A 24,964-nucleotide genomic window follows, 5' to 3' on the forward strand; every position below is an offset into this window, starting at 1 on the left:
CTAAGTGGTGGTAGTTGTGTAGGAACTAAGTGGTGGTAGTTGGTGTAGGAACTAAGTGGTGGTAGTTGGTGTAGGAACTAAGGTGATGCTAGTTGGTGTAGGAACTAAGTGATGGTAGTTGGTGTAGGAACTAAGTGGTGGTAGTTGGTGTAGGAACTTAGTGGTGGTAGATGGTGTAGGAACTAAGTGGTGGTAGTTGTGTAGGAACTAAGTGGTGGTAGTTGGTGTAGGAACTAAGTGGTGGTAGTTGGTGTAGGAACTAAGGTGATGCTAGTTGGTGTAGGAACTAAGTGATGGTAGTTGGTGTAGGAACTTAGTGGTGGTAGATGGTGTAGGAACTAAGTGGTGGTAGTTGTGTAGGAACTAAGTGGTGGTAGTTGGTGTAGGAACTAAGTGGTGGTAGTTGGTGTAGGAACTAAGTGGTGGTAGTTGGTGTAGGAACTAAGGTGATGCTAGTTGGTGTAGGAACTAAGTGATGGTAGTTGGTGTAGGAACTAAGTGGTGGTAGTTGGTGTAGGAACTAAGGTGGTGGTAGTTGGTGTAGGAAGTCAGTGGTGGTAGTTGGGGGTAGACTCACTCGTCCTTCAGATGGCAGGGGTATGGGAAAGGCTGAAGCTGCACAGCCGTCTCTGAGACCTTCCTTCCGGTCTGGGTTTCAATGATGGCTCGGTCTATGTTCTCCTGCAGGTACACAAAGCCCCGGTTGTAGCGCAGGGTCTTCTGGGCCGAGATGTGCCGGTCCTTCACAAAGTACGGGTCTCGGACGCGGTCGGTCCGCATCACGTTGTCCATGTGCATGCGGATGGTGTAGCCCACTTTGGGTGGTAAGGACTCCGCACCTTTGGGCAGCTGGAAGATGACACCTGAGGACCAATGGAAACATCATGTGGTGTCACAACTAGGACTGACTTAGTCCCAGAGTTAATGGAAGGAAGTAGAACTTTCCCAGCAGGCACTAGACTTTCAAACAACATTGATTATACGTACTTGTCCTTTCAAACTGACTTTGATACAACATTGATTATACGTACATGTCCTTTAAAACTGACATTGATACAACATTGATTATACGTACGTGTCCTTTAAAACTGACATTGATACAACGTTGATTATACGTACGTGTCCTTTAAAACTGACTTTGATACAACATTGATTATACGTACGTGTCCTTTAAAACTGACATTGATACAACATTGATTATACGTACGTGTCCTTTAAAACTGACATTGATACAACGTTGATTATACGTACGTGTCCTTTAAAACTGACTTTGATACAACATTGATTATACGTACGTGTCCTTTAAAACTGACTTTGATACAACATTGATTATACGTACGTGTCCTTTAAAACTGACATTGATACAACATTGAATATACGTACGTGTCCTTTAAAACTGACATTGATACAACGTTGATTATACATACTTGTCCTTTAAAACTGACTTTGAAACAACCTTGAGAAGTAGTTGTATTTGTAAAGTGAGACAAAGTTATGGTCTAACCTCTTTGGGTCCACGTTGTTGCTTGACAAATGACCACATTTCAATGTCAAATCAAGGTCACAAGCTGACATTGAATAAAAGTTTTAAAAAGCATGTTAAGTTGAAGTTGGGATTTGAAAAATGACTCCCAGTGTTTTTGCCACTTGTGTCAAGTTCCCTCACCATGGCCTGCAGGCAGGTGACTACAGGAAGTTCCAGACTATAAGACCATACTTTTTCTTACACTTTGAACTCTGCGGCTAATTTAGGGATTTTTCTACAATAGCAGCGGTACTAAAAACAGTTTAAAAAAATGAATAAAATACACCTTGAAAGCAATGTATTGTGTGTGCTATGATGTCATCTTATGGACCAGTTCACTCACTATGATGTCATCTTATGGACCAGTTCACTCACTATGATGTCATCTTATGGACCAGTTCACTCACTATGATGTCATCTTATGGACCAGTTCACTCACTGGTCCATAAGTTACAATATAACTAAAACTATTCTTACTTACTAAAGTGTCCCATGTAAGTTTTACAATATAACTAAAACTATTCTTACTTACTAAAGTGTCCCATGTAAGTGTTACAATATAACTACAACTATTCTTACTTACTAAAGTGTCCCATGTAAGTTTTACAATATAACTACAACTATTCTTACTTACTAAAGTGTCCCATGTAAGTGTTACAATATAACTACAACTATTCTTACTTACTAAAGTGTCCCATGTAAGTTTTACAATATAACTACAACTATTCTTACTTACTAAAGTGTCCCATGTGTGATGTCTGTAGGAGTGTTTTCATGCATATTTGTACCTGCTATCTTAATGTAATCAAGCTAACGTAATTAGCATTAGCTAATATGCTAACACGTGTAACTTTTATTAACTTACAATAACATTATTTTTGTATTGTTTCACTTTCACAAGTTCCTCAGTAAATTCAGCAAAACGTCAGTGTGGAGTTATTGAGTCTGTTTAGCTGACTGGAGAGCTAGCTTGCGCAGCTAGTGGCTCCATGACCATGACTGACGTTTTGTTTGATCAGCCGTTTTACTGCCCTGTTATAGACAGTCTTTGGAAACATTGAAGGTATGTAAATAAACATTTACAGAATATTTATGTGTAAATAACTTATAGTCTGGTGCGCTATTTTTCTTCTACAATTTAGTGGGTGTGGTTTATAACCCGATAAGCTCTATAGTGTGGAGAATACGGACACTAACTAACTAACTAATTAACCAACCAACTAACTAACCAACTAGCTAACACTGCCTGTCATGTTAGCACCTCAGTGTAAACTTGCTGTTATTAACTGTAACACTAAATGGATACTTGGTGTGACTGACATCTCATCTTCACACTCTCATTACTCACAAACATCTCATCTCCACACTCTCATTACTCACAAACATCTCATCTCCACACTCTCATTACTCACAAACATCTCATCTCCACACTCTCATTACTCACAAACATCTCATCTCCACACTCTCATTACTCACAAACATCTCATCTTCACACTCTCATGACTCACAAACATCTCATCTCCACACTCTCATTACTCACAAACATCTCATCTCCACACTCTCATTACTCACAAATATCTCATCTCCACACTCTCATGACTCACAAACATCTCATCTTCACACTCTCATTACTCACAAACATCTCATCTTTTACTCATGGGTTAGGGTTAGTCTTTTACTCACTTCCATAGAGGCTGCGCTCCTTGGCTAGTTCCTGAGCATCCGCGTCCAGATGCTCCTCTGAGTGGTAACCTTGGTAACGGTCAAACTTGATGCAGGACGACAGGTTGACCATGAGGGTGGACAAGACGGTGATCTGGTTTAGGATGTGTTTGTTCTTCTCCAGCATGGAGGTCATGTTCGCTTGGAAGAGGGAAGTGTTTGGTTAGCATCAAGAAGGTCAGAAGAGATAAGTGAGAACGTTGGAGATAAGTGAGGTGAGAACGTTGGAGATAAGTGAGGTGAGAACGTTGGAGATAAGTGAGGTGAGAACGTTGGAGATAGGTGAGGTGAGAACGTTGGAGATAAGTGAGGTGAGAACGTTGGAGATAAGTGAGGTGAGAACGTTGGAGATAAGTGAGGTGAGAACGTTGGAGATAAGTGAGGTGAGAACGTTGGAGATAGGTGAGGTGAGAACGTTGGAGATAAGTGAGGTGAGAACGTTGGAGATAGGTGAGGTGAGAACGTTGGAGATAAGTGAGGTGAGAACGTTGGAGATAAGTGAGGTGAGAACGTTGGAGATAAGTGAGGTGAGAACGTTGGAGATAAGTGAGGTGAGAACGTTGGAGATAAGTGAGGTGAGAACGTTGGAGATAGGTGAGGTGAGAACGTTGGAGATAGGTGAGGTGGTTGGAGATAGGTGAGGTTGAGAACGTTGGAGATAGGTGAGGTGAGAACGTTGGAGATAAGTGAGGTGAGAACGTAGGAGATAAGTGAGGTGAGAACGTTGGAGATAAGTGAGGTGAGAACGTTGGAGATAAGTGAGGTGAGAACGTTGGAGATAAGTGAGGTGAGAACGTTGGAGATAAGTGAGGTGAGGTGAGAACGTTGGAGATAAGTGAGGTGAGAACGTTGGAGATAAGTGAGGTGAGGAACGTTGGAGATAAGTGAGGTGAGGAGAACGTTGGAGATAAGTGAGGTGATAACGTTGGAGATAGTGAGACGGTGAGGAGATAAGTTGACGTTGAGATAGAGTGAGGTGAGAACGTTGGAGATAAGTGAGGTGAGGTGAGAACGTTGGAGATAGGGAGATAGGTGAGGTGAGAACGTTGGAGATAAGTGAGGTGAGAACGTTGGAGAAATAGGTGAGGTGAGAACGTTGGAGATAGGTGAGGTGAGAACGTTGGAGATAAGTGAGGTGAGAACGTAGGAGATAGGTGAGGTGAGAACGTTGGAGATAAGTGAGGTGAGAACGTTGGAGATAGGTGAGGTGAGAACGTTGGAGATAGGTGAGGTGAGAACGTTGGAGATAAGTGAGGTGAGAAGTGAGAACGTTGGAGATAAGTGAGGTGAGAACGTTGGAGATAAGTGAGGTGAGAACGTTGGAGATAAGTGAGGTGAGAACGTTGGAGATAAGTGAGGTGAGAACGTTGGAGATAAGTGAGGTGAGAACGTTGGCGATAAGTGAGGTGAGAACGTTGGAGATAAGTGAGGTGAGAACGTTGGAGATAAGTGAGGTGAGAACGTTGGAGATAAGTGAGGTGAGGTGAGAACGTTGGAGATAAGTGAGGTGAGAACGTTGGAGATAAGTGAGGTGAGAACGTTGGTGATAGGTGAGGTGAGAACGTTGGAGATAAGTGAGGTGAGAACGTTGGAGATAAGTGAGGTGAGAACGTTGGAGATAAGTGAGGTGAGAACGTTGGAGATAAGTGAGGTGAGAACGTTGGAGATAGGTGAGGTGAGAACGTTGGAGACCATCACTCACAGAAGCTGTTGAGCGTCTGCCTCATTTTGTTGACATCGATGTCCGTCTGCATCTCCAGGAAGTTTCTCACAAAGGCGTTGGACAAGGACGACTGGAAAAGCACAAGATGGAGATTCAGTCTGCAGTTTGGTTCTGGTGGAGAGCGGACTCGTACCTTCAGCATGGGCATGGTCTGGGACAGTACTTGGGCGGACTGGAGGAGGTAGTCTTTGGACTGAAGCCATTGGTCCGAGTGCCTCTTCAGGTTGGCAAACTCCTGCAGGGTTCTGTTGGCCTGTGGACGTTTGCATCAACATGTAACTATTCATCTTCTCCACAAACACTACAAATCATCTATTTTCTCTACAAACAATCCAAATAATCCAGTGAAATGACAATTTGAACATCCATCCATCTTCTTCTGCTTATCCGAGGTGGGGTCGCAGGGTTAGGGTCGGTCTAGGCAGAGAAGACCAGACTTCCCTCTACTCAGCCACTTGGTCCAGCACCTACAGGAGTATCCCGAGGAGTTCCCAGGCCTCCCAACGTGTCCTGGGTCTTCCCCGTGGCCTCCTACCGGCCAGACGCACCCTAAACACCTCCCTAGGCAGGTGGTCCGAGGGAATCCAGACCAGATGCCCGAACCACCTCATCTGGCTCCTCTCCATGTGGAGGAGTAGCGGCTTTACTTTGAGCTCCTCCCGGATGACAGAGCTTCTCACCCTATCTCTAAGGGAGAGACCCACCACCCGGCGGAGGAAACTCATTTGGGCCGCTTGTACCCGTGATCTTGTCCTTTCGGTCATTACCCAAAGCTCATGACCATAGGTGAGGATGGGAACGTAGATCGACCGGTAAATTGAGAGCTTTGCCTTCCGGCTCAGCTCCTTCTTCACCACAACGGATCGATACAGGGTCGGCATTACTGAAGACGCCGCACCGATCCGCCTGTCGATCTCACCATCCACTCTTACCTCACTGGTGAACAAGACTCCCAGGTACTTGAACTCCTCCACATGGGGCAAGATCTCCTCCCTAACCTAAATGTATCATATATATTTAAAATGTAACATTAGATGAATATCTAATTTATATATTTAATTAAAAAAAACAACTTAGATATTTAAAATGTAACATTGATATTTACATTAAACATTTAGATTTAACATATAGATTGACCATTTGATTTCTACCTCAAAAAAGAAAGAAAAGAGGTCACTTTATAAATGAGTACTTTCGGCACCCAAGGCTGATGAACTTTCTCTTTCTTTGTTTCTGTGTGTCTGATTAGTCTGTAGAACGTATCACGGGCCAGTAAACAAAACCGGCTGCGGGCCACAAATGGCTCCCAGGAGGCATTTTGGACAGCCCTGCTTTAGTGGATCTATTGGATACCTTCTCCATGATGGCCCTGGTCACAGGTGTGTCAGGCGTGAAGAGGATTTTCCCCATCAGCATTGGTTTGAGGAAGGCCCAGGCAATGGCTCCCCCCGTGGTGCTCACCATGTCCAGGTACATGTTGGTACAGTAGGGGGCTACAAAGACAACATTGATTATTATGTATAAGTTATCACACAACTCTTATGCTTAAAGGCCGTTGCTCTAGTTATTATCTATTGTGCTCAAGCTGTACTTTTTCTGTCTCGTGCAAGGGCACACAACTGGTTATCTTCCACGGCATGTGAGGAGTTGCCTCGCCGCAGATGTTTACTGTCTTTCAGCCTTGCTAACAGCCAAGGACGAACCAGGACCTCAACGAACATAAGGCATTGCAGGCAGACAAAGCAGAGACAGGGCGCAATCACAAGGCCCCCAGCTCATTTCCGTTCTGAATAATCACGTATTGTGCGTACTGAGCTGCTCGCATAATCTGTGACCCCTCCCTTTAGAAGCAGCCTCAGCATGTAACTAGGGAACTCCCAAAACTGAATAAATAGGGGAGCGTGTGGGCTGTTCCTCATAGCGTAGGGTGAGACTAACTGAGTGTGCAGCTCCATGCGTTCTCCTCATGAGCAAAATGTAACTCTGTCTCTGCCTTCTGTTTAATAGATAGTTCTGTGCTTAAACCTGACCGAAGGTGTTCAAGTCCCAGCCGGCCTTCTCAACCTACTTGCATTCCGTGGGATCTTAAACCTGTCAATCATCTCGTTCCTCTTGTCGCTGTCAGGGAAGTACGGGGTGGAATCTAACTGGATGGGAAGTGCGGCCATTCCAAAAAGAGCCATGACTCCTTTACTGCACATGGCCCGAGAGAGTGTGACAAATGAAGTTCTGATGGAGACGCCGTGTCTGATGTCGCTGGAAGCCTGGGTAGAAAGCAGCCCGTTAGAATACCATCATGGGCACCACTGACTTGTTACCACGCACTCGGTGCCAGTCCTTGAGCCCCAGGTTGAGGCTTTCAAGGGAAACCATATACGTTTGCAGCTGATCAATGGCAGGGAGATAAGTGGCCATGAGGTTGATGATGTTGTCCACAAGTCCAAACATAAGTCCCAGCAGGCTTTGGATTTCCTGCGACAGCAGCACCTGAAACAGAGATAGCTTCCATGTAGCATGCGCTAAAGCAGTCTTTTTTTAAAACTCTTTTCAGACAAGCCACATTTTTTGTCATTGAAATAATGTGAAGGCCCACCACCAGTCACCACCACTTGAAAGAAGGAAACTCAGCAGCCGATATTGAGAGTAGAAAGTTGTTCTGGCAAGTGTTGGATATGACTTCAAACCATAACCAATCACTACAGCTCTTGTCTCAAAGTACTGTCACCACCTGTCACATCACGCCCTGACTTATTTGGAGTTGTTTGGTGTTTTCCTGTGTGTAGTGTTTTACTTCTTGTCTTGCGCTCCTATTTCCTGTCTTGTTGGTATTTTCCTGTAGCAGTGCCATGTCTTCCTTTAGCGCTACTCCCCGCACCCGCTTTGTTTTAGCAAGACTATCTCAGTAGTTTCTATCCTTCTTTGTGTGGACATTGTTGATTGTCATGCCATGTTCGGATGTACTTTGTGGACGCCGCCTCTGCTCCACACGCTGTAAGTCTTTGCTGTCGTCCAGCATTCGTTTTTTGTTTTCTTTGCAGTTTCAGTTTTAGTTTAATTTTGCATAGCCTTCCCTAAGCTTCAATGCCTTTTCTTAGCAGCAATCGCCTTTTGTTTATTTAAGCATTAGATACATTTTTACCTGCACACTGCCTCCCGCTGTCGTCCGCATGTTGTGATCACCACAAACCATGTTCCCCTCTTCTACAAAGCCATTAGCTACCTGCTGCCACCTACTGATATGGAAGAGTATAACATGGCTACTCTGCCGACAGCACAGACACTCTACAATCATTTGCGGATTATTATTACTGGTTTGCAAAAAATATTTTAACCCCAATAGGTGAAATGCCAAAATCATGGCACTAAAACGGGTTGCGGTGCTGTGCTATACTTCAAAACCTTCTTGTCAGTTCACGTGGTGGAGAAACGTCTCGGTCTTTGGTTCAATTTGAAGAGCAGGCAGCAGTCCTCATGATAAAAACATGAACTTCAGAATACTTCATAGATGTTTCATAACATCAGTCTCAGTTTAGCGTTTAGCTTGTCCCTTTTTACTTTTGGTGCGTTAAGAATTCATGGTTCATCTCAGAAATGATATTGTCGCGCAAAAGGAGAAAAAGAGAGCAAGTGCCATCGAAGACAAGAAAAGTTGATGGCTTTTTTTGTGAGATAAAAAGAATACTGCACTGAATACTAAGTGCTAAAAGTGGCGTTGAGTTCAGTGTGACAAACTAAGCACGAATGCGAGCGAGGTCACCGGCAGTGGCAGCTGAGTCAGGACAAGACCATGAACCAGATGATGTGTTCAAATAAATCTTATCCAATGGACTTCATTACTACAGCATTTTGTTTCTATTGGCTAGTACTTTGTAGTATCTGTTAACAGGACATAGCACATGTCTTTAAAGAGTTGTGTGTTTTATTCCCGACAGTTGGTTATTGTTGAAACGTATGTTAATAAGTGGACTGTGTGGCCGGCACTCCGACCATGCTCTCTCCCAGGTGGTATGGCCGTGGTTTTACAGTCTTCTTGGGTGACCTCTTAAGGCGCAATTGAATCTGTATCAAAGAATGAAAAGAAACAGCAACAGTGTGTTTCCTGCCTATTCCACATTGGTGACCCCGACCTGATGGTCCTCCTGATTCTGTCAGGGTTGAGTGTCCTTCACCTCTTTCGGCCCCAAGTGAGCATTATGCCCCACAGGTTTTGCACGCTCCTTCGATAAATGGACATTGCAAACGGCACGGCAGGCTGGTAAAGACCCCGGAAGGTTTTCGTTTTCCCCATAACTTGCCTTCTGGCTGTTCGGAAGGCTGGGGGGTACTAGGATCATGTTATCAGCTGGTATGGGCGCAATTTCATAATTTTCTTGAGCACACTTTTGAATTTGTATCATCATTCTTATGTTGACAGTCTTAGAATAAAGACCTATAAGAAACAGCAACTGAGTTTCCTGCGTATGCACCAACATGCTGGTCACACCCAAGCCAGATGGTGCCACGTTCCTCAGAGATGTGAGAAGAGATGCTCCAAAGTACCTGAAGCCACATGGGAGGATTGCAGGAACGCCGAGGTAACAGGGTAAGATAAACATCTAGACCATATTAAGCCAACAGTGATGACAGAATACTAGGTATAATGGGTCAGGGGCCCGCTGACCCTAACGGTTCCTGGGCACAACACAACTGGAACTCCGTACCAGCCCTAACCCACATGGTCCAGGGCCAGACTTCTAGGAGTTGATGTAACTACCAGCACAGGGGGCTATAAAAGAGGGTGTTCTGGCACACAGAAGAGAGAGAGAGCTAGGTCTTTCACAGGTTCCTAGAGGACCTGAAGTGATGCTTGCTTGGAAATAAATCTTTTTTCAACGATCTTTCACACAACCACGCCACCAATCTGCCCGGCAGAAGGTTACAAGGCCAGAGATACAACAAACTCTTTGAAAACTAAACCTGGTAATGAAGTTCGGGACGTGTTTGAACACGGTTGAAACAAGACAAGACAAGAAACAAAGACGGATGTCGCAGCTAATCACATTACTGTGATTTCACCCCAAGTGTTGCTCACATCACTTAGGAGGCATATTTGCATATGCCTGGGGATTTTCATGACATGCCGAGATGTTGTGCATGGCCACACTGTTTCTGAGGGATTTACCACACAGTGAACTGAAAATACAAACTTTTATTTGAGCCAGCTGTTTAATTACCCACAGGATTATGACTAATTAGGTAAATCCAATGTGACCAGTACTTATTTACGCGTCAGTTAGGACATGATCAAATGCACAATAGTTGTTTGTCTCCCGGGACTGTCAAAACACAGCAAAGCAGTTTCTTGCAAACTCAATGCTCATTTGGAAAACACGACCCTTGTTTTCCACCATCTCCGAAGTGTTACTGCCACTTAAGTGTTTTGAGATAACAGCTGTCTATCGGCTAATTTCTTAGACTTGAAGTTGCAAGCAAAACATGGAGTTACAAGCATCCCCCCCATTAGCTGGCATAGAAAATGCCACGGTGAACCCCGAACCTGCGACCAAAATATCTTGTCGTACTCGCTGGCATTAGCTTACTGCTAGAGATCGACATAAGTTTGTTTTCCAAGCAGGGCAAGGAAGAAAGTGAGTCTGAAGGACAGTGCTGAGAAGAAGTGCAAAAGAGGTTCGGGGGAACCTGGCTGCTCTGAAGGAACATTCGCTGCTGGGTACGTGAGGGACTTAAGGGAGAAATGGAGTCTTGTGCCTCTCAGTGCCTTCCATGGAGGACGTGGAACACACCGATCTAGTTGGAACTGTGATGGCAGGGCATCTGCTGATTGGGCTAGGCATTGCTTTGGTGTGTCGTCAAATTCGGAAGACGATGGCAGCCGTTCAAGGAGCCCAAAGGCTGCCCGTCGCCATGGAAGGCATGGGTCGGGCTGTGGGAACACAGACTGTGGCCATTTCAAAACTGAATCGTAAGTTGGACAACAATGCAAAGATCGATCAACTTGAGAGCCAGAATGGACGATTGGATCAGACAAGCCATTGGAATGTCTGCTCAACAATCCTTATTTACGATTGGACTCCCTCAAATGGCCTTGACGCTGCTCACAACAGAACAAGGCTGTCCCGAGGACATCCAATGGAGCCTCGCTGACATTCCTCCCTCCTTCAACAACACCTGGGAGTTGAATTTTGCTCGAAACGCCTGCAGAGCAACTCCGGGCCAACAACTCTCACATCCTGGACTATGGGCATATGCGCACACCCCCCCACCCCACACCTTTTCCACCGCTTGAACCCTTGGGTGAGATAGACGGCTAAGCAGCAGCCTGCCACCGCCCCCACTCTGTTGCAGGTTTTGTGGATTCTGTGTAACATGTTTATGTGTTTATGGCTATCGAGTTGTTTTTATCTTGGCCTTAGTCTAGACCCCCACCCCCCTCCCCAAGAGCCCAGTCTGGGATTGACTTTTTTTTACTCACCATTCCACCAGCGTTCACCTTTTTCCCACCTTTGACAGCACCCGTCATCGTTCCTGTTCTGTCTCCGTGTGCAATGTTTGTCTAATCTTGAACGGAATTGTGCTGAAAACCTGAAATCCCCACGGGGATGACAAAAGTATCCGTCTATCTATCGATATTCATTGAATTAGAAAAATAAATCATCAAAAATATGACTGAACTTGGCCAGCAATTTGAGCTAGTCTAGTCTGTACCATACTGAAGAAGAATGAGTACCACACCAGTCAAGCATTTTAAAACATCTAAATAAATAAAAAATATGGAGAAGCTGCTGATGGTGTGTTTGACATAGAACACCGTAGCATGCTGTTCATTATTAATACACTACTTTATAAAATGACTGTAGTTGTTAACAGTACAATTTATTGTATTGTTGGTAAACAATATTTCCTATGTAAAAGTTTGTTTTAATTTTTAAAAGACATGCTACATGTCGACAACGCGGAACTTGACACGTTGCAATTTTTTGGCCTTTTTCACAAAATCAATACCTAAATGACAACAACTCTTTGACATACATCTGGTCTGGGTTAGTTTTGGCCTCATCCCTCACTTGAAGCCTAATACGTGGTCAAAAGAAAGACAGTGGTATATTTCCTGGATAAATTAACCAAACCCCACTTCCTAATGCTTCAGTCACACGCAGGATTCTCACAGGAACGAGGCTCAAACTGACCCAGACCCACATCCAGCCTTACTCTGTAGATGAAGGACTCCAGGTTGAGGTGGCGAGTCATCAGCAGAGAGAAGGTGTACCACTCTCTGAGCGACATGGCGCAGAAGGTCTTGAACAGGTCTCGCTCTGTGGCGTTCAGACGTTCTGGGGAGTCGCAGTGACGCAGCTTGGTCAGCCAAGCAAGGATCTGGTTCCAAGAGAAGAAGTCACAATTATGACAATGCAGACTGGAGACTCACCACCAAGGATGATGTTCCTGGTCTTCAACACTGCGGGGAAAGGTGTCTTGGAACGGAATTAGGGACGGGTACCGAATCCCCTACTTTTTGGCACCGACCGAATCCCACCGGTCCTATTGAGCACAGATTCTCGTAAAATCCAACGGTGCCATGTTTCGGTGCTTGGGTTCACTCCAGGAGCACTGAGAGCGGAGTCAGCCAAACTACCTCGAGGTATTGTTGCAAATTTCAATGACAACAAAGTAAGTGAATTAAACAAATGAATTTCCGTCCAACATAGGTTAAGTAAAGCTCCACAAACGGCTAGCTTGACGCTAATACACTGTTATGTTTGGTGGGGGGAGTTGTGACGGCACAGAACCACAAGGGGGCAATATTGCTCTGTTTTATTATATATATATATATACATATATACACAATATAATATACATATATATATATAATAATGAAACAATACTAATAAATTAACTAGAGAATGGTGGTTGACAAAATCCAAGAGTGTGTATGGCGTAAGACTAAGTGTAGATATTAATTGCTGAGTGTTATCAGAGTGATGAGTGAGGAAGCGGACAAAACCAAAGGGGCTAGGCAGAGAAGGTCTGTGTCCAATCGGGAGGTCGAGATCCAAGAGTCAGTCCGGGAAGCAGGGGGAAAAACGAGGAATGACGAGACGCACAGCTCGACACGTGGAACAAAGGCAGAGGGACATCAACAGAAGGTTACGTTTTGGCAAGGATCCTTGGGTCCACTGGTCTTTATTCAGCTCGCCCTCATCAGTCCCAGGTGTGCTGATTGCCGGTGATTGATTGCAGCTGTTTGCTGCCGCTGATCTGGGGCGCGCTTTGTGCGCTCTTGGAGCTGCGCTCGGTGCAGCGCACAGATGAACGCGCACTGGCACGCGCCCGGACCGTGACATACACATTAGCTTTGCTATTGACGTTAGCATTTTAACTTTTGAACACCTCTAAATTGGCTAATACAACTACAACTAAGATGCACGTTACAATCAAACAGCCGCTGCGTAATAAGTACAATACTTGCAGTGTTAACACTTTGTAGGGCGCAACAGACAGCAAAGCCTGAAGTGACCAACACAACATAGACCACGTCTAAAGTCGGGGACTTGCAACTGCGATTGATACTGCAGTTATCATAATCATCTCGTTGCAATAAAAAACATATTTTCTTCTCAAAAGCAATTCTTATTCATTAACACACAAAATGATCGACAATTGGTACTGTTGAGTACCAATATCGAGTCCCAGGTACCGGGAATGAGTTGTGTTTGAATGGAAACGGTACCCACTCCTCATATTCTCTTTCCATGTGGTGTGAAGTGGGAGATGTTTCCAAAGACTCTTCAGCATCATCTGTTCAGGAAGGTCAATGATGAGGTGAAACAATGAGGATGCGGGGTTGCCATGGCAACCGCAGACACGTTCCTTGCCCGTCTGCAAGCAGCAAGCTTCATGTCATGTTGGACTTGAACACAGCAGTGGTGGGCCAGAGAATGCTTGTTGCTAGGCAGAGTTTACAGCCTCACAATTCTTTCCTGGAACTGAAAGCCAGACCGTGCGGCAGTTTGAATGGCAACCAAGTGATCAATCACAGCAAACTACTATTATACAAACTACTATTATATATAAACACTTTATAGTGCCTTCAAAGTCAGCATTCTTTACTAAAATATGGACTTTAGTTGAGTGTAGAAGCAATAATTCATCTTTCTTAGGGGAAACTTCTTCACTTTTGGACATATTTGTTTAACGTACCAACATACTTGCCAACCTTGAGACCTCCAATATCGGGAGGTGGGGTTTGGGGGCGTGGTTGGGGGCGTGGTTATTTACCGCTAGAATTCACCAACTCGAGTATTTCATATATATTTCATATATCCATCCATCCATCCATCTTCTTCCGCTTATCCGAGGTCGGGTCGCGGGGGCAGCAGCCTAAGCAGGGAAGCCCAGACTTCCCTCCCCCCAGCCACTTGGTCCAGCTCCTCCCGGGGGATCCCGAGGCGTTCCCAGGCCAGCCGGGAGACATAGTCTTCCCAACGTGTCCTGGGTCTTCCCCGTGGCCTCCTACCGGTCGGACGTGCCCTAAACACCTCCCTAGGGAGGCGTCCGGGTGGCATCCTGACCAGATGCCCGAACCACCTCATCTGGCTCCTCTCCATGTGGAGGAGCAGCGGCTTTACTTTGAGCTCCTCCCGGATGGCAGAGCTTCTCACCCTATCTCTAAGGGAGAGACCCACCACCCGGCGGAGGAAACTCATTTGGGCCGCTTGTACCCGTGATCTTGTCCTTTCGGTCATAACCCAAAGCTCATGACCATAGGTGAGGATGGGAACGTAGATCGAGTGGTAAATTGAGGGCTTTGCCTTCCGGCTCAGCTCCTTCTTCACCACAACGGATCGATACAGCGTCCGCATTACTGAAGACGCCGCACCGATCCGCCTGTCCATCTCACCATCCACTCTTCCCCCACTCGTGAACAAGACTCCCAGGTACTTGAACTCCTCCACTTGGGGAAGGGTCTCCTCCGCAACCCGGAGATGGCACTCCACCCTTTTCCGGGCGAGAACCATGGATTCGGACTTGGAGGTGCTGATTCTCATCCCAGTCGCTTCACACTCAACTGCGAACCGATCCAAGATATTTCATATATATATATGTATGACATTCTTGACTTTCAGTGAATTCTAGCTATATATGTATTTATTTTATTTACATAAAAGAAATACTTGAATTATCTATCTATTAGATGGCAGTATTGTCCTGTTTAACTTCTCTGTTCATGATGAGTATATCATTTCGGCCACCGTGTTCAATGGATAAGTCTGTTCTACATATTTACAGGCAACAACAACTGTCCTGGATCAACTGAAATTCTTGTTTCCATTCGTTTTGGAACTTGCAAGCATATTTATACTGTGGGAAAGCGGACGTGAGAACAGGCTGTCCCCACTCAGTCTCGGGTCCGCATTGAGCTGGAGGCCACGCCCCCTCCAGCTCCGGCTGAATACCGGGAGTTTGTCGGGAGAAAATCTCTGCCGGGAGGTTGTCGGGAGAGGTGCTGAATAACGGGATTCTCCCGCTAAAAACGGGAGGGTTGTCAAGTATGCGTACCAATGAAGCTGGGGCATTGAGGCTCCACTGTGTTGGAAGCTGCCCTGGCTCACCTGTAAATTCTGGCCAGGTAGATTGGTGTCCATGAGCAGCTGGAGAACCGCCGGATTGAAGTCCATGTGCCGCTGAACATCCTGGACGAAGGCACTTTGATTACGGAGCAACTGGCCGACTGTTCCTTCCTCTGTGGAGAGATAGAAGTCTTGTTCCACTACTGTAGTATTTGTCTACTTTATAAAGGATGTACAGGGGTCTGGGTTACTGTGGTTTTTGCCTCATTACTGTGAGAATCCTGCATGTGACTGAAACATGAGTTCACGTATTTGTGTTTAGCTGCAGTGTGAGCAGATACTACTGCATCATCTCTTTCTCACGTATCAGCTGGGTGTGCAGGCTTGAGTGAGGCAAAAACCACCACAGAGCGCCTGCAGACATCTGCTTGTTGCCTCTGGACTCAGATGTGGAACAAGAGTGACAAGAAAGTGTTGAGGACTTCACCTGCAGCTGAGATGTTGACATTGAGAGAGTCTAGGACGCTGCTGTTGAAGCCCAAACTTTGACTGAACACAAAACTCCTGTGAAGGCAGACAACATATTCAGTAACGAGAGAAAACCAGGAAGTCCAAGGTAAGAAGAAGTACCAGTCTGTGTTTTGGTCAAAGGTGCTCGGGTCTCCCACCAAGATCTGGAATAGGGCGTCGCCCAGGTCTGTGGTGTTGACCAGAAAACCTTGCAGTAGAGTTTGCAGGTCAGGTAGAAGTCTGGCACACAGCTGACCGGGCTCTAGTCCCAGGGCTTCTGTCAGGCGGCGTAGAAACGTCGTGTTCTCCGCCGTGCATACCTGCAACACACCAGACCATCAGTCCCACACCAGGACAGTCCTGTCATGTGATGAACCACCACACCAGGCCAGTCCTGGGGTACAACATGTGTCATGTGATGAACCACACCAGGCCAGTCCTGGGGTACAACATGTGTCATGTGATGAACCACACCAGGCCAGTCCTGGGGTACAACATGTGTCATGTGATGAACCACACCAGGTCAGTCCTGGGGTACAACATGAGTCATGTAATGAACCACATCAGGCCAGTCCTGGGGTACAACATGTGTCATGGTGAAGTGGATCAGTGATGGGGGTGTGGACTACATTGTGAGCTAGACCTGGGACTTGAGGAGATCAAGTCGTGGTGTGAAGAGTGGATCAGTGATGGGGGTGTGGACAAGCAGCACAGCTGTCTGGAAGGTCTGCTGCAGGAGGAGAAGGTTCTCTGCAGACACAAACAATACAAGGTCAGGTCAAAGACAAAGCAGGAGGTGACATCATCACATTCCACTGTGCTTGCACAACATCTCTGTCACATGTCAGGAAGTCAAACACCTTGAAAACACAATGTGGAATTAGACTATAAATAGACTGTAATTAGACTATAATTAGACTATAAATAGACTGTAATTACACTATAATTAGACTGTAATTAGACTATAATTAGACTATAAATAGACTGTAATTAGACTATAATTAGACTATAAATAGACTGTAATTAGACTGTAATTAGACTGTAATTAGACTATAATTAGACTATAAATAGACTGTAATTAGACTATAATTAGACTGTAATTAGACTATAATTAGACTATAAATAGACTGTAATTACACTATAATTAGACTGTAATTAGACTATAATTAGACTATAAATAGACTGTAATTACACTATAATTAGACTGTAATTAGACTATAATTAGACTATAAATAGACTGTAATTAGACTATAATTAGACTATAAATAGACTGTAATTAGACTATAAATAGACTGTAATTAGACTATAATTAGACTATAAATAGACTGTAATTACACTATAATTAGACTGTAATTAGACTATAATTAGACTATAAATAGACTGTAATTAGACTATAATTAGACTATAAATAGACTGTAATTAGACTGTAATTAGACTGTAATTAGACTATAATTAGACTATAAATAGACTGTAATTAGACTATAATTAGACTATAAATAGACTGTAATTAGACTGTAATTAGACTGTAATTAGACTGTAATCAGACTGTAATCAGACTGTAATTAGACAGTGGTAATGTTCCTTTTCATGCTGTTCAACACCGTGAGGCTTATGCAATTACAACAGCTCGGTGTGTGTGTGTGCGCATGTGTGTGTGTGTGTGTGTGTGCGTGCATGTGTGCATGCGTGCGTGTGTGTGTGTGCGTGTCCAACAATGTCACACATGAGTGGTGAAGGAGGTAATAGAGATGACATCATCATGTTGGAAGTGTACATTTGTAATGACATGTAAAAGGAGGTAATAGAGATGACATCATCATGTTGGAAGTGTACATTTGTAATGACATGTAAAAGGAGGTAATAGAGATGACATCATCATGTTGGAAGTGTACATTTGTAATGACATGTAAAAGGAGGTAATAGAGATGACATCATCATGTTGGAAGTGACATGTAAAAGATGCTGAGAGCTTTCAGTCAGAAAATAACATTTTAGTCTTGCACTCTTTGGAATAAAGTCATTTTCTGTCTTTGTCTATTAGTTCTTACATGTAAACATTCTTAATCCTTTCAATAAAATAACAGTCACATCATATTGTTGATGTAGATTAAATATATATATATATATATATATATATATATATATATATATATATATATATATATATATATATTATTATCGGCGGTCACTTGAAGAAGTATGACGATCCTCCAGGTAGGGGTGTATCCCTTTATGGAGGATGCCTGTGCGTGACTTAGTTTTACGTGGGGAGACTGGTGCACAGACAGTCACCACACCATCCTTGACAGAACCGGGTCAAGGTCCAGTGGCATGGAGTCCAAGACGACTGGGGACCCTTTTCTGCTGCAGCCTTCATCCACCATCGCAGCCGTTGTGGTAGTTCTTAAATCTACCGTCTTCCGCCTGCTCCGCCGTTGAGGTCTTCACCGTATCCCTGGCTAGGAGGCAGTCAGGTACTAGGCCTTTGCCAAGGACCACCTGGGGTAACAGTAGTAAAGGAGTTAACCTCCTAGTGCCCCAAGACCCCATAGAGGAGCCTCCACTGCCGGATGCTAGTCTTAGACTTAGATCGCTCACATCTAGTCTTAGACTTAGATCGGTCACATCTAGTCTTAGACTTAGATCGGTCACATCTAGTCTTAGACGTAGATCGGTCACATGTAGTCTTAGACTTAGATCGGTTACATGTAGTCTTAGACTTAAATCGGTCACATCTAGTCTTAGACTTAGATCGGTCACATCTAGTCCTAGACTTAGATCGGTCACATCTAGTCTTAGACTTAGATCGGTCACATCTAGTCTTAGAGTTAGATCACTCACATCTAGTCTTAGACTTAGATCGGTCACATCTAGTCTTAGACGTAGATCGGTCACATGTAGTCTTAGACTTAGATCGGTTACATGTAGTCTTAGACTTAAATCGGTCACATCTAGTCTTAGACTTAGATCGGTCACATCTAGTCTTAGACTTAGATCGGTTACATGTAGTCTTAGACTTAAATCGGTCACATCTAGTCTTAGACTTAGATCGGTCAGATCTAGTCCTAGACTTACATCGGTCACATCTAGTCTTAGACTTAGATCGGTCACATCTAGTCCTAGACTTAGATCGGTCACATCTAGTCTTAGACTTAGATCGGTCACATCTAGTCCTAGACTTAGATCGGTTACATGTAGTCTTAGACTTAAATCGGTCACATCTAGTCTTAGACTTAGATCGGTTACATGTAGTCTTAGACTTAGATCGGTCACATCTAGTCTTAGACTTAGATTGGTCACATCTAGTCTTAGACTTAGATCGTCACATCTAGTCTTAGACTTAGATCGGTCACATCTAGTCTTAGATCGGTCACATCTAGTCTTAGACTTAGATCGGTTACATGTAGTCTTAGACTTAAATCGGTCACATCTAGTCTTAGACTTAGATTGGTCACATCTAGTCTTAGACTTAGATCGGTCACATCTAGTCTTAGACTTAGATTGGTCACATCTAGTCTTAGACTTAGATCGGTCACATCTAGTCTTAGTCTTAGATCGGTCACATCTAGTCCTAGACTTAGATCGGTCACATCTAGTCTTAGACTTAGATCGGTCACATCTAGTCTTAGACTTAGATCGGTCACATCTAGTCTTAGTCTTAGATCGGTCACATCTAGTCCTAGACTTAGATCGGTCACATCTAGTCTTAGACTTAGATCGGTTACATGTAGTCTTAGACTTAGATCGGTTACATGTAGTCTTAGACTTAGATCGGTCACATCTAGTCTTAGTCTTAGATCGGTCACATCTAGTCCTAGACTTAGATCGGTCACATCTAGTCTTAGACTTAGATCGGTTACATGTAGTCTTAGACTTAGATCGGTTACATGTAGTCTTAGACTTAGATCGGTCACATCTAGTCTTAGTCTTAGATTGGTCACATCTAGTCTTAGACTTAGATCGGTCACATCTAGTCTTAGTCTTAGATCGGTCACATCTAGTCCTAGACTTAGATCGGTCACATCTAGTCTTAGACTTAGATCGGTTACATGTAGTCTTAGACTTAGATCGGTCACATCTAGTCATAGACTTAGATCGGTCACATCTAGTCATAGACTTAGATTGGTCAAGTCTAGTCTTAGACTTAGATCGGTCACATCTAGTCATAGACTTAGATTGGTCACATATCGTCTAAGAGCTAGTTTAGCACCTGTTGCCAAAACCCCAAATGTTTATACTCCAAAACCAGGAGGGTGTGCCTGGGCAAGGATGATTGCGACTTACCGTAGTGAGAAAAACAACTGTTGAGATGCAAACCAACAATCCTAAGTGTCAAAGCCAAGGATGGTGGTTGAAGTGTAGTTTCCTGTAGTTAGCATTTAGGTATTGTGTGGCAGAACCATGGCTGTGGATGGACTACTACCAGTCCAATAGTGGGAATCACCCATGATAGTATTCTATTCAGTTGTAAATAAATGTCACAAAGGAGCCTCTGTGCCAAGTAGGAAATAGTTTGAATTCCAGCTCCTTACGTTCAGCTAGACGGCTAGTTGGAACGTTACCTTGAGATTCACTGGCAAGGACTTGGGTGATGTCTTTGAGCCGAGCGGCCAATGGGAAGCTGTCTGGGAGCATAGCAACAGCATCCCTCAACAGATCTAGAGATGACCTACCAGGATTGAGAACAGAATGTTTCTGACATGCATCACCGTACCAAAGAAATGTGTTAAAATGGAGGGATTTGTTTATCAGTTGGTACTCACATCTGAGAACTGCTGGGCAGGGTGGCAAAGGAGAGGACCCCAAGGGCAGCATCGATTGCCTTTTCCCCTGAGCCGTTCAGAGCCCATGGCATGTCCCTGCTTGTCCCCTTGACCACAATGTTTAGATCGGGGTTGGCAAAGAACACGTGAGCGGTCTCCAGGACTTCCTCCGAGGTAAGAGGGGCCGAGATGGCTTGGAACATTGCCGGGTAGTCCATGTGCAGCAACTGGAGGAAGTCGTCCACAGGACTCAGTCCAGGGATCACGGGGGCCTCACGTCTGTGTCGGCCGTTCAACACGTGGCTACCACCCCCATCCTGATATGATGCAACTGGATGGTGGTCCACGGGGCTGAGAAGACCACCGCTTAACAACTGCCTCAACATTGCAATGATGTTCCCGGCTAGATCTTCAACCAGCTCTGTGGTCTCTGGCATGTTTATTCCAAAATCAGTCAGGACGGACAATAAAGGCCGGATTAGTTCCGATATTCTGGGTAGCGCCTGAGTCAGCAGTTCTAGTCCAGATTCTTCTGCTGAGGCCAACCATGCAGACACCTCGGCCACTTTCTGCATGAGCAACGTTGTGGCGTTGGAGGCCAGAAAGTGCTCCAGTACTTGGTAAACCACCGGCTCATTCCCAAAGACCTTCATGTGGATCAGGGCTTTAAGAACATCCCTTATCACGGCGGGGAGAGATCCACCAGAGAGCCAAGATAAGTCGCCCTCCATCAGTGAGTCCGAGGTGATGTTGGCACAGGAGAGGAGGATCATGGCCGCCTCCCTGAAGACCGCCTGGGAGGTGTTGCCCTCCTGAAGATGATGGGAGTTGCTCAGGATGTGTCCCTCCATAGCGTCTATACACGGCCCCAACATGGCCGCGACTGTGTGCAACTCTTCTGACAGCATTTTAATGGAGGCCAAACTGTGAAGGACACCAAGTACATGTGGGACTGTCAGGCCCGAGGAACGCTCACAAAAACCTTGTTACAGATAAAATGTTGAAGGGAAACTACACTTGGTTTTTGTAATTCTGTCCATGGTTCAAAATCTTTATGAGAGACAAGAACACATGTTTGGTTTTTGTGATGATCAAACATGCTCGGAAGATGTGACTAATGTGAGTCACCATTGGAGCCTTTAAAGTCTCTAAAACATCTTCATCAACTGATGACTTGGACTAAAGGGCCCCGGGACCCACATAGGAACTGATGACTTGGACTAAAGGGCCCCGGGGCCCCACATAGGAACTGATGACTTGGACTAAAGGGCCCCTGGCCCCACATAGGAACTGATGACTTGGAAAAAAGGGCCCAGGGCCCCACATAGGAACTGATGACTTGGACAAAAGGGCCCCGGGCCCCACATAGGAACTGATGACTTGGACAAAAGGGCCCCGGGCCCCACATAGGAACTGATGACTTGGACTAAAGGGCCCCGGGACCCACATAGGAACTGATGACTTGGACAAAAGGGCCCCAGGCCCCACATAGGAACTGATGACTTGGACTAAAGGGCCCCGGGACCCACATAGGAACTGATGACTTGGAATAAAGGGCCCCGGGCCCCACATAGGAACTGATGACTTGCCCTAAAGGGCCCCGGGACCCACACAGGAACTGATGACTTGGACAAAAGCCCCCCCGGGCCCCACATAGGAACTGATGATTTGCACTAAAGGGCCCCGGGACCCACATAGGAACTGATGACTTGGACAAAAGGGCCCCACCTAGGAACTGATGACTTGCACTAAAGGGCCCCGGGCCCCACATAGGAACTGATGACTTGGACAAAAGGGCCCCGGGCCCCACATAGGAACTGATGACTTGGACTAAAGGGCCCCGGGCCCCACATAGGAACTGATGACTTGCACTAAAGGGCCCCGGGACCCACATAGGAACTGATGACTTGGACAAAAGGGCCCCGGGCCCCACATAGGAACTGATGACTTGGACTAAAGGGCCCCGGGCCCCACATAGGAACTGATGACTTGGACAAAAGGGCCCCGGGCCCCACATAGGAACTGATGACTTGAACAAAAGGGCCCCGGGCCCCACATAGGAACTGATGACTTGGACTGAAGGGCCCCGGGCCCCACATAGGAACTGATGACTTGGACAAAAGGGCCCCGGGCCCCACATAGGAACTGATGACTTGAACAAAAGGGCCCCGGGCCCCACATAGGAACTGATGACTTGGACAAAAGGGCCCCGGGCCCCACATAGGAACTGATGACTTGGACAAAAGGTTGGCTGCAATGGGAGTGCGCTCACCTGTTGTGTAGCTGCATGTCTTTGAGCGGTGTGTGCCAGTCCAGCGGGGCATTCAGTGGCCGGCCCAGCAGCGCCACCATGTGGTGGAGACAGCAGTGATGAGGGCCTGCATGGCATGAGACTGGTCCAGAATGACTCGGTACAAGGACCGTGTGACTTGGACAAGTCTTGAAACTGCAGCAGTCCCGGGTTGGACTTCCTGGAAGAAGATGTAATGTTCCTTGAGTCAACAGTGCCACCAAGTGGTGATAATAATATCTTAATGTTTGAATTATTCACACTGTGTTGGCTCTCATCTGACTCACATTTATGAATATACTGTACATGTAACATTACTGTACCCTATGAATATACTGTACATGTAACATTACTGTACCCTATGAATATATACTGTACATGTAACATTACTGTACTCTATGAATATATACTGTACATGTAACATTACTGTACCCTATGAATATACTGTACATGTAACATTACTGTACCCTATGAATATATTGTACATGTAACATTACTGTACTCTATGAATATATTGTACATGTAACATTACTGTACCCTATGAATATACTGTACATGTAACATTACTGTACCCTATGAATATACTGTACATGTAATATTACTGTACCCTATGAATATATTGTACATGTAACATTACTGTACTCTATGAATATATACTGTACATGTAATATTACTGTACCCTATGAATATACTGTACATGTAACATTACTGTACCCTATGAATATATACTGTACATGTAACATTACTGTACTCTATGAATATATTGTACATGTAACATGATTGTACCCTATGAATATACTGTACATGTAACATTATTGTACCCTATGAATATATACTGTACATGTAATATTACTGTACCCTAGGAATATACTGTACATGTAACATTATTGTACCCTATGAATATATACTGTACATGTAATATTACTGTACCCTAGGAATATACTGTACATGTAACATTATTGTACCCTATGAATATACTGTACATGTAATATTACTGTACCCTATGAATATACTGTACATGTAACATTATTGTACCCTATGAATATACTGTACATGTAACATTATTGTACCCTATGAATATACTGTACATGTAATATTACTGTACCCTAGGAATATACTGTACATGTAATATTACTGTACCCTAGGAATATACTGTACATGTAACATTATTGTACCCTATGAATATACTGTACATGTAATATTACTGTACCCTATGAATATATACTGTACATGTAACATTACTGTACCCTATGAATATACTGTACATGTAACATTACTGTACCCTATGAATATATACTGTACATGTAACATTACTGTACCCTATGAATATACTGTACATGTAACATTACTGTACCCTATGAATATATACTGTACATGTAATATTACTGTACCCTATGAATATACTGTACATGTAACATTATTGTACCCTATGAATATATTGTACATGTAACATTATTGTACCCAATGAATATACTGTACATGTAACATTACTGTACTCTATGAATATACTGTACATGTAACATTATTGTACCCTATGAATATACTGTACATGTAACATTATTGTACCCTATGAATATATTGTACATGTAACATTATTGTACTCTATGAATATACTGTACATGTAACATTATTGTACCCTATGAATATACTGTACATGTAACATTACTGTACCCTATGAATATATACTGTACATGTAACATTATTGTACCCAATGAATATACTGTACATGTAACATTATTGTACCCAATGAATATACTGTACATGTAACATTATTGTACCCTATGAATATACTGTACATGTAACATTATTGTACGCTATGAATATACTGTACATGTAACATTATTGTACCCTATGAATATACTG

General features: G+C 44.3%; 1 protein-coding gene across 1 annotated transcript in view; it reads right to left on the reverse strand.

The window, feature by feature from the left end:
* The window catches only part of abca12 (ATP-binding cassette, sub-family A (ABC1), member 12), a 105,352-nt gene that overhangs the window by 76,828 nt on the left and 3,560 nt on the right, over window positions 1–24,964 (reverse strand). Inside the window, exons 2-16 of the mRNA XM_062068727.1 lie at window positions 23,084–23,282; window positions 20,812–21,735; window positions 20,611–20,717; window positions 16,692–16,798; window positions 16,169–16,368; window positions 16,026–16,102; window positions 15,581–15,711; window positions 12,180–12,344; window positions 7,296–7,457; window positions 7,039–7,234; window positions 6,324–6,463; window positions 5,104–5,223; window positions 4,950–5,040; window positions 3,209–3,388; window positions 578–863 (exon numbers count right to left, since the gene is read on the reverse strand). Of these exons, the coding sequence (XP_061924711.1) occupies window positions 578–863; window positions 3,209–3,388; window positions 4,950–5,040; window positions 5,104–5,223; window positions 6,324–6,463; window positions 7,039–7,234; window positions 7,296–7,457; window positions 12,180–12,344; window positions 15,581–15,711; window positions 16,026–16,102; window positions 16,169–16,368; window positions 16,692–16,798; window positions 20,611–20,717; window positions 20,812–21,735; window positions 23,084–23,163 (2,966 nt within the window). The 5' untranslated portion in view covers window positions 23,164–23,282. The remainder of the gene's footprint in view (window positions 1–577; window positions 864–3,208; window positions 3,389–4,949; window positions 5,041–5,103; window positions 5,224–6,323; window positions 6,464–7,038; window positions 7,235–7,295; window positions 7,458–12,179; window positions 12,345–15,580; window positions 15,712–16,025; window positions 16,103–16,168; window positions 16,369–16,691; window positions 16,799–20,610; window positions 20,718–20,811; window positions 21,736–23,083; window positions 23,283–24,964) is intronic.

The sequence above is a fragment of the Entelurus aequoreus genome, linkage group LG14 (assembly GCF_033978785.1).
Source record: "Entelurus aequoreus isolate RoL-2023_Sb linkage group LG14, RoL_Eaeq_v1.1, whole genome shotgun sequence".
In the NCBI taxonomy this organism is placed as follows: Eukaryota; Metazoa; Chordata; class Actinopteri; order Syngnathiformes; family Syngnathidae; genus Entelurus; species Entelurus aequoreus.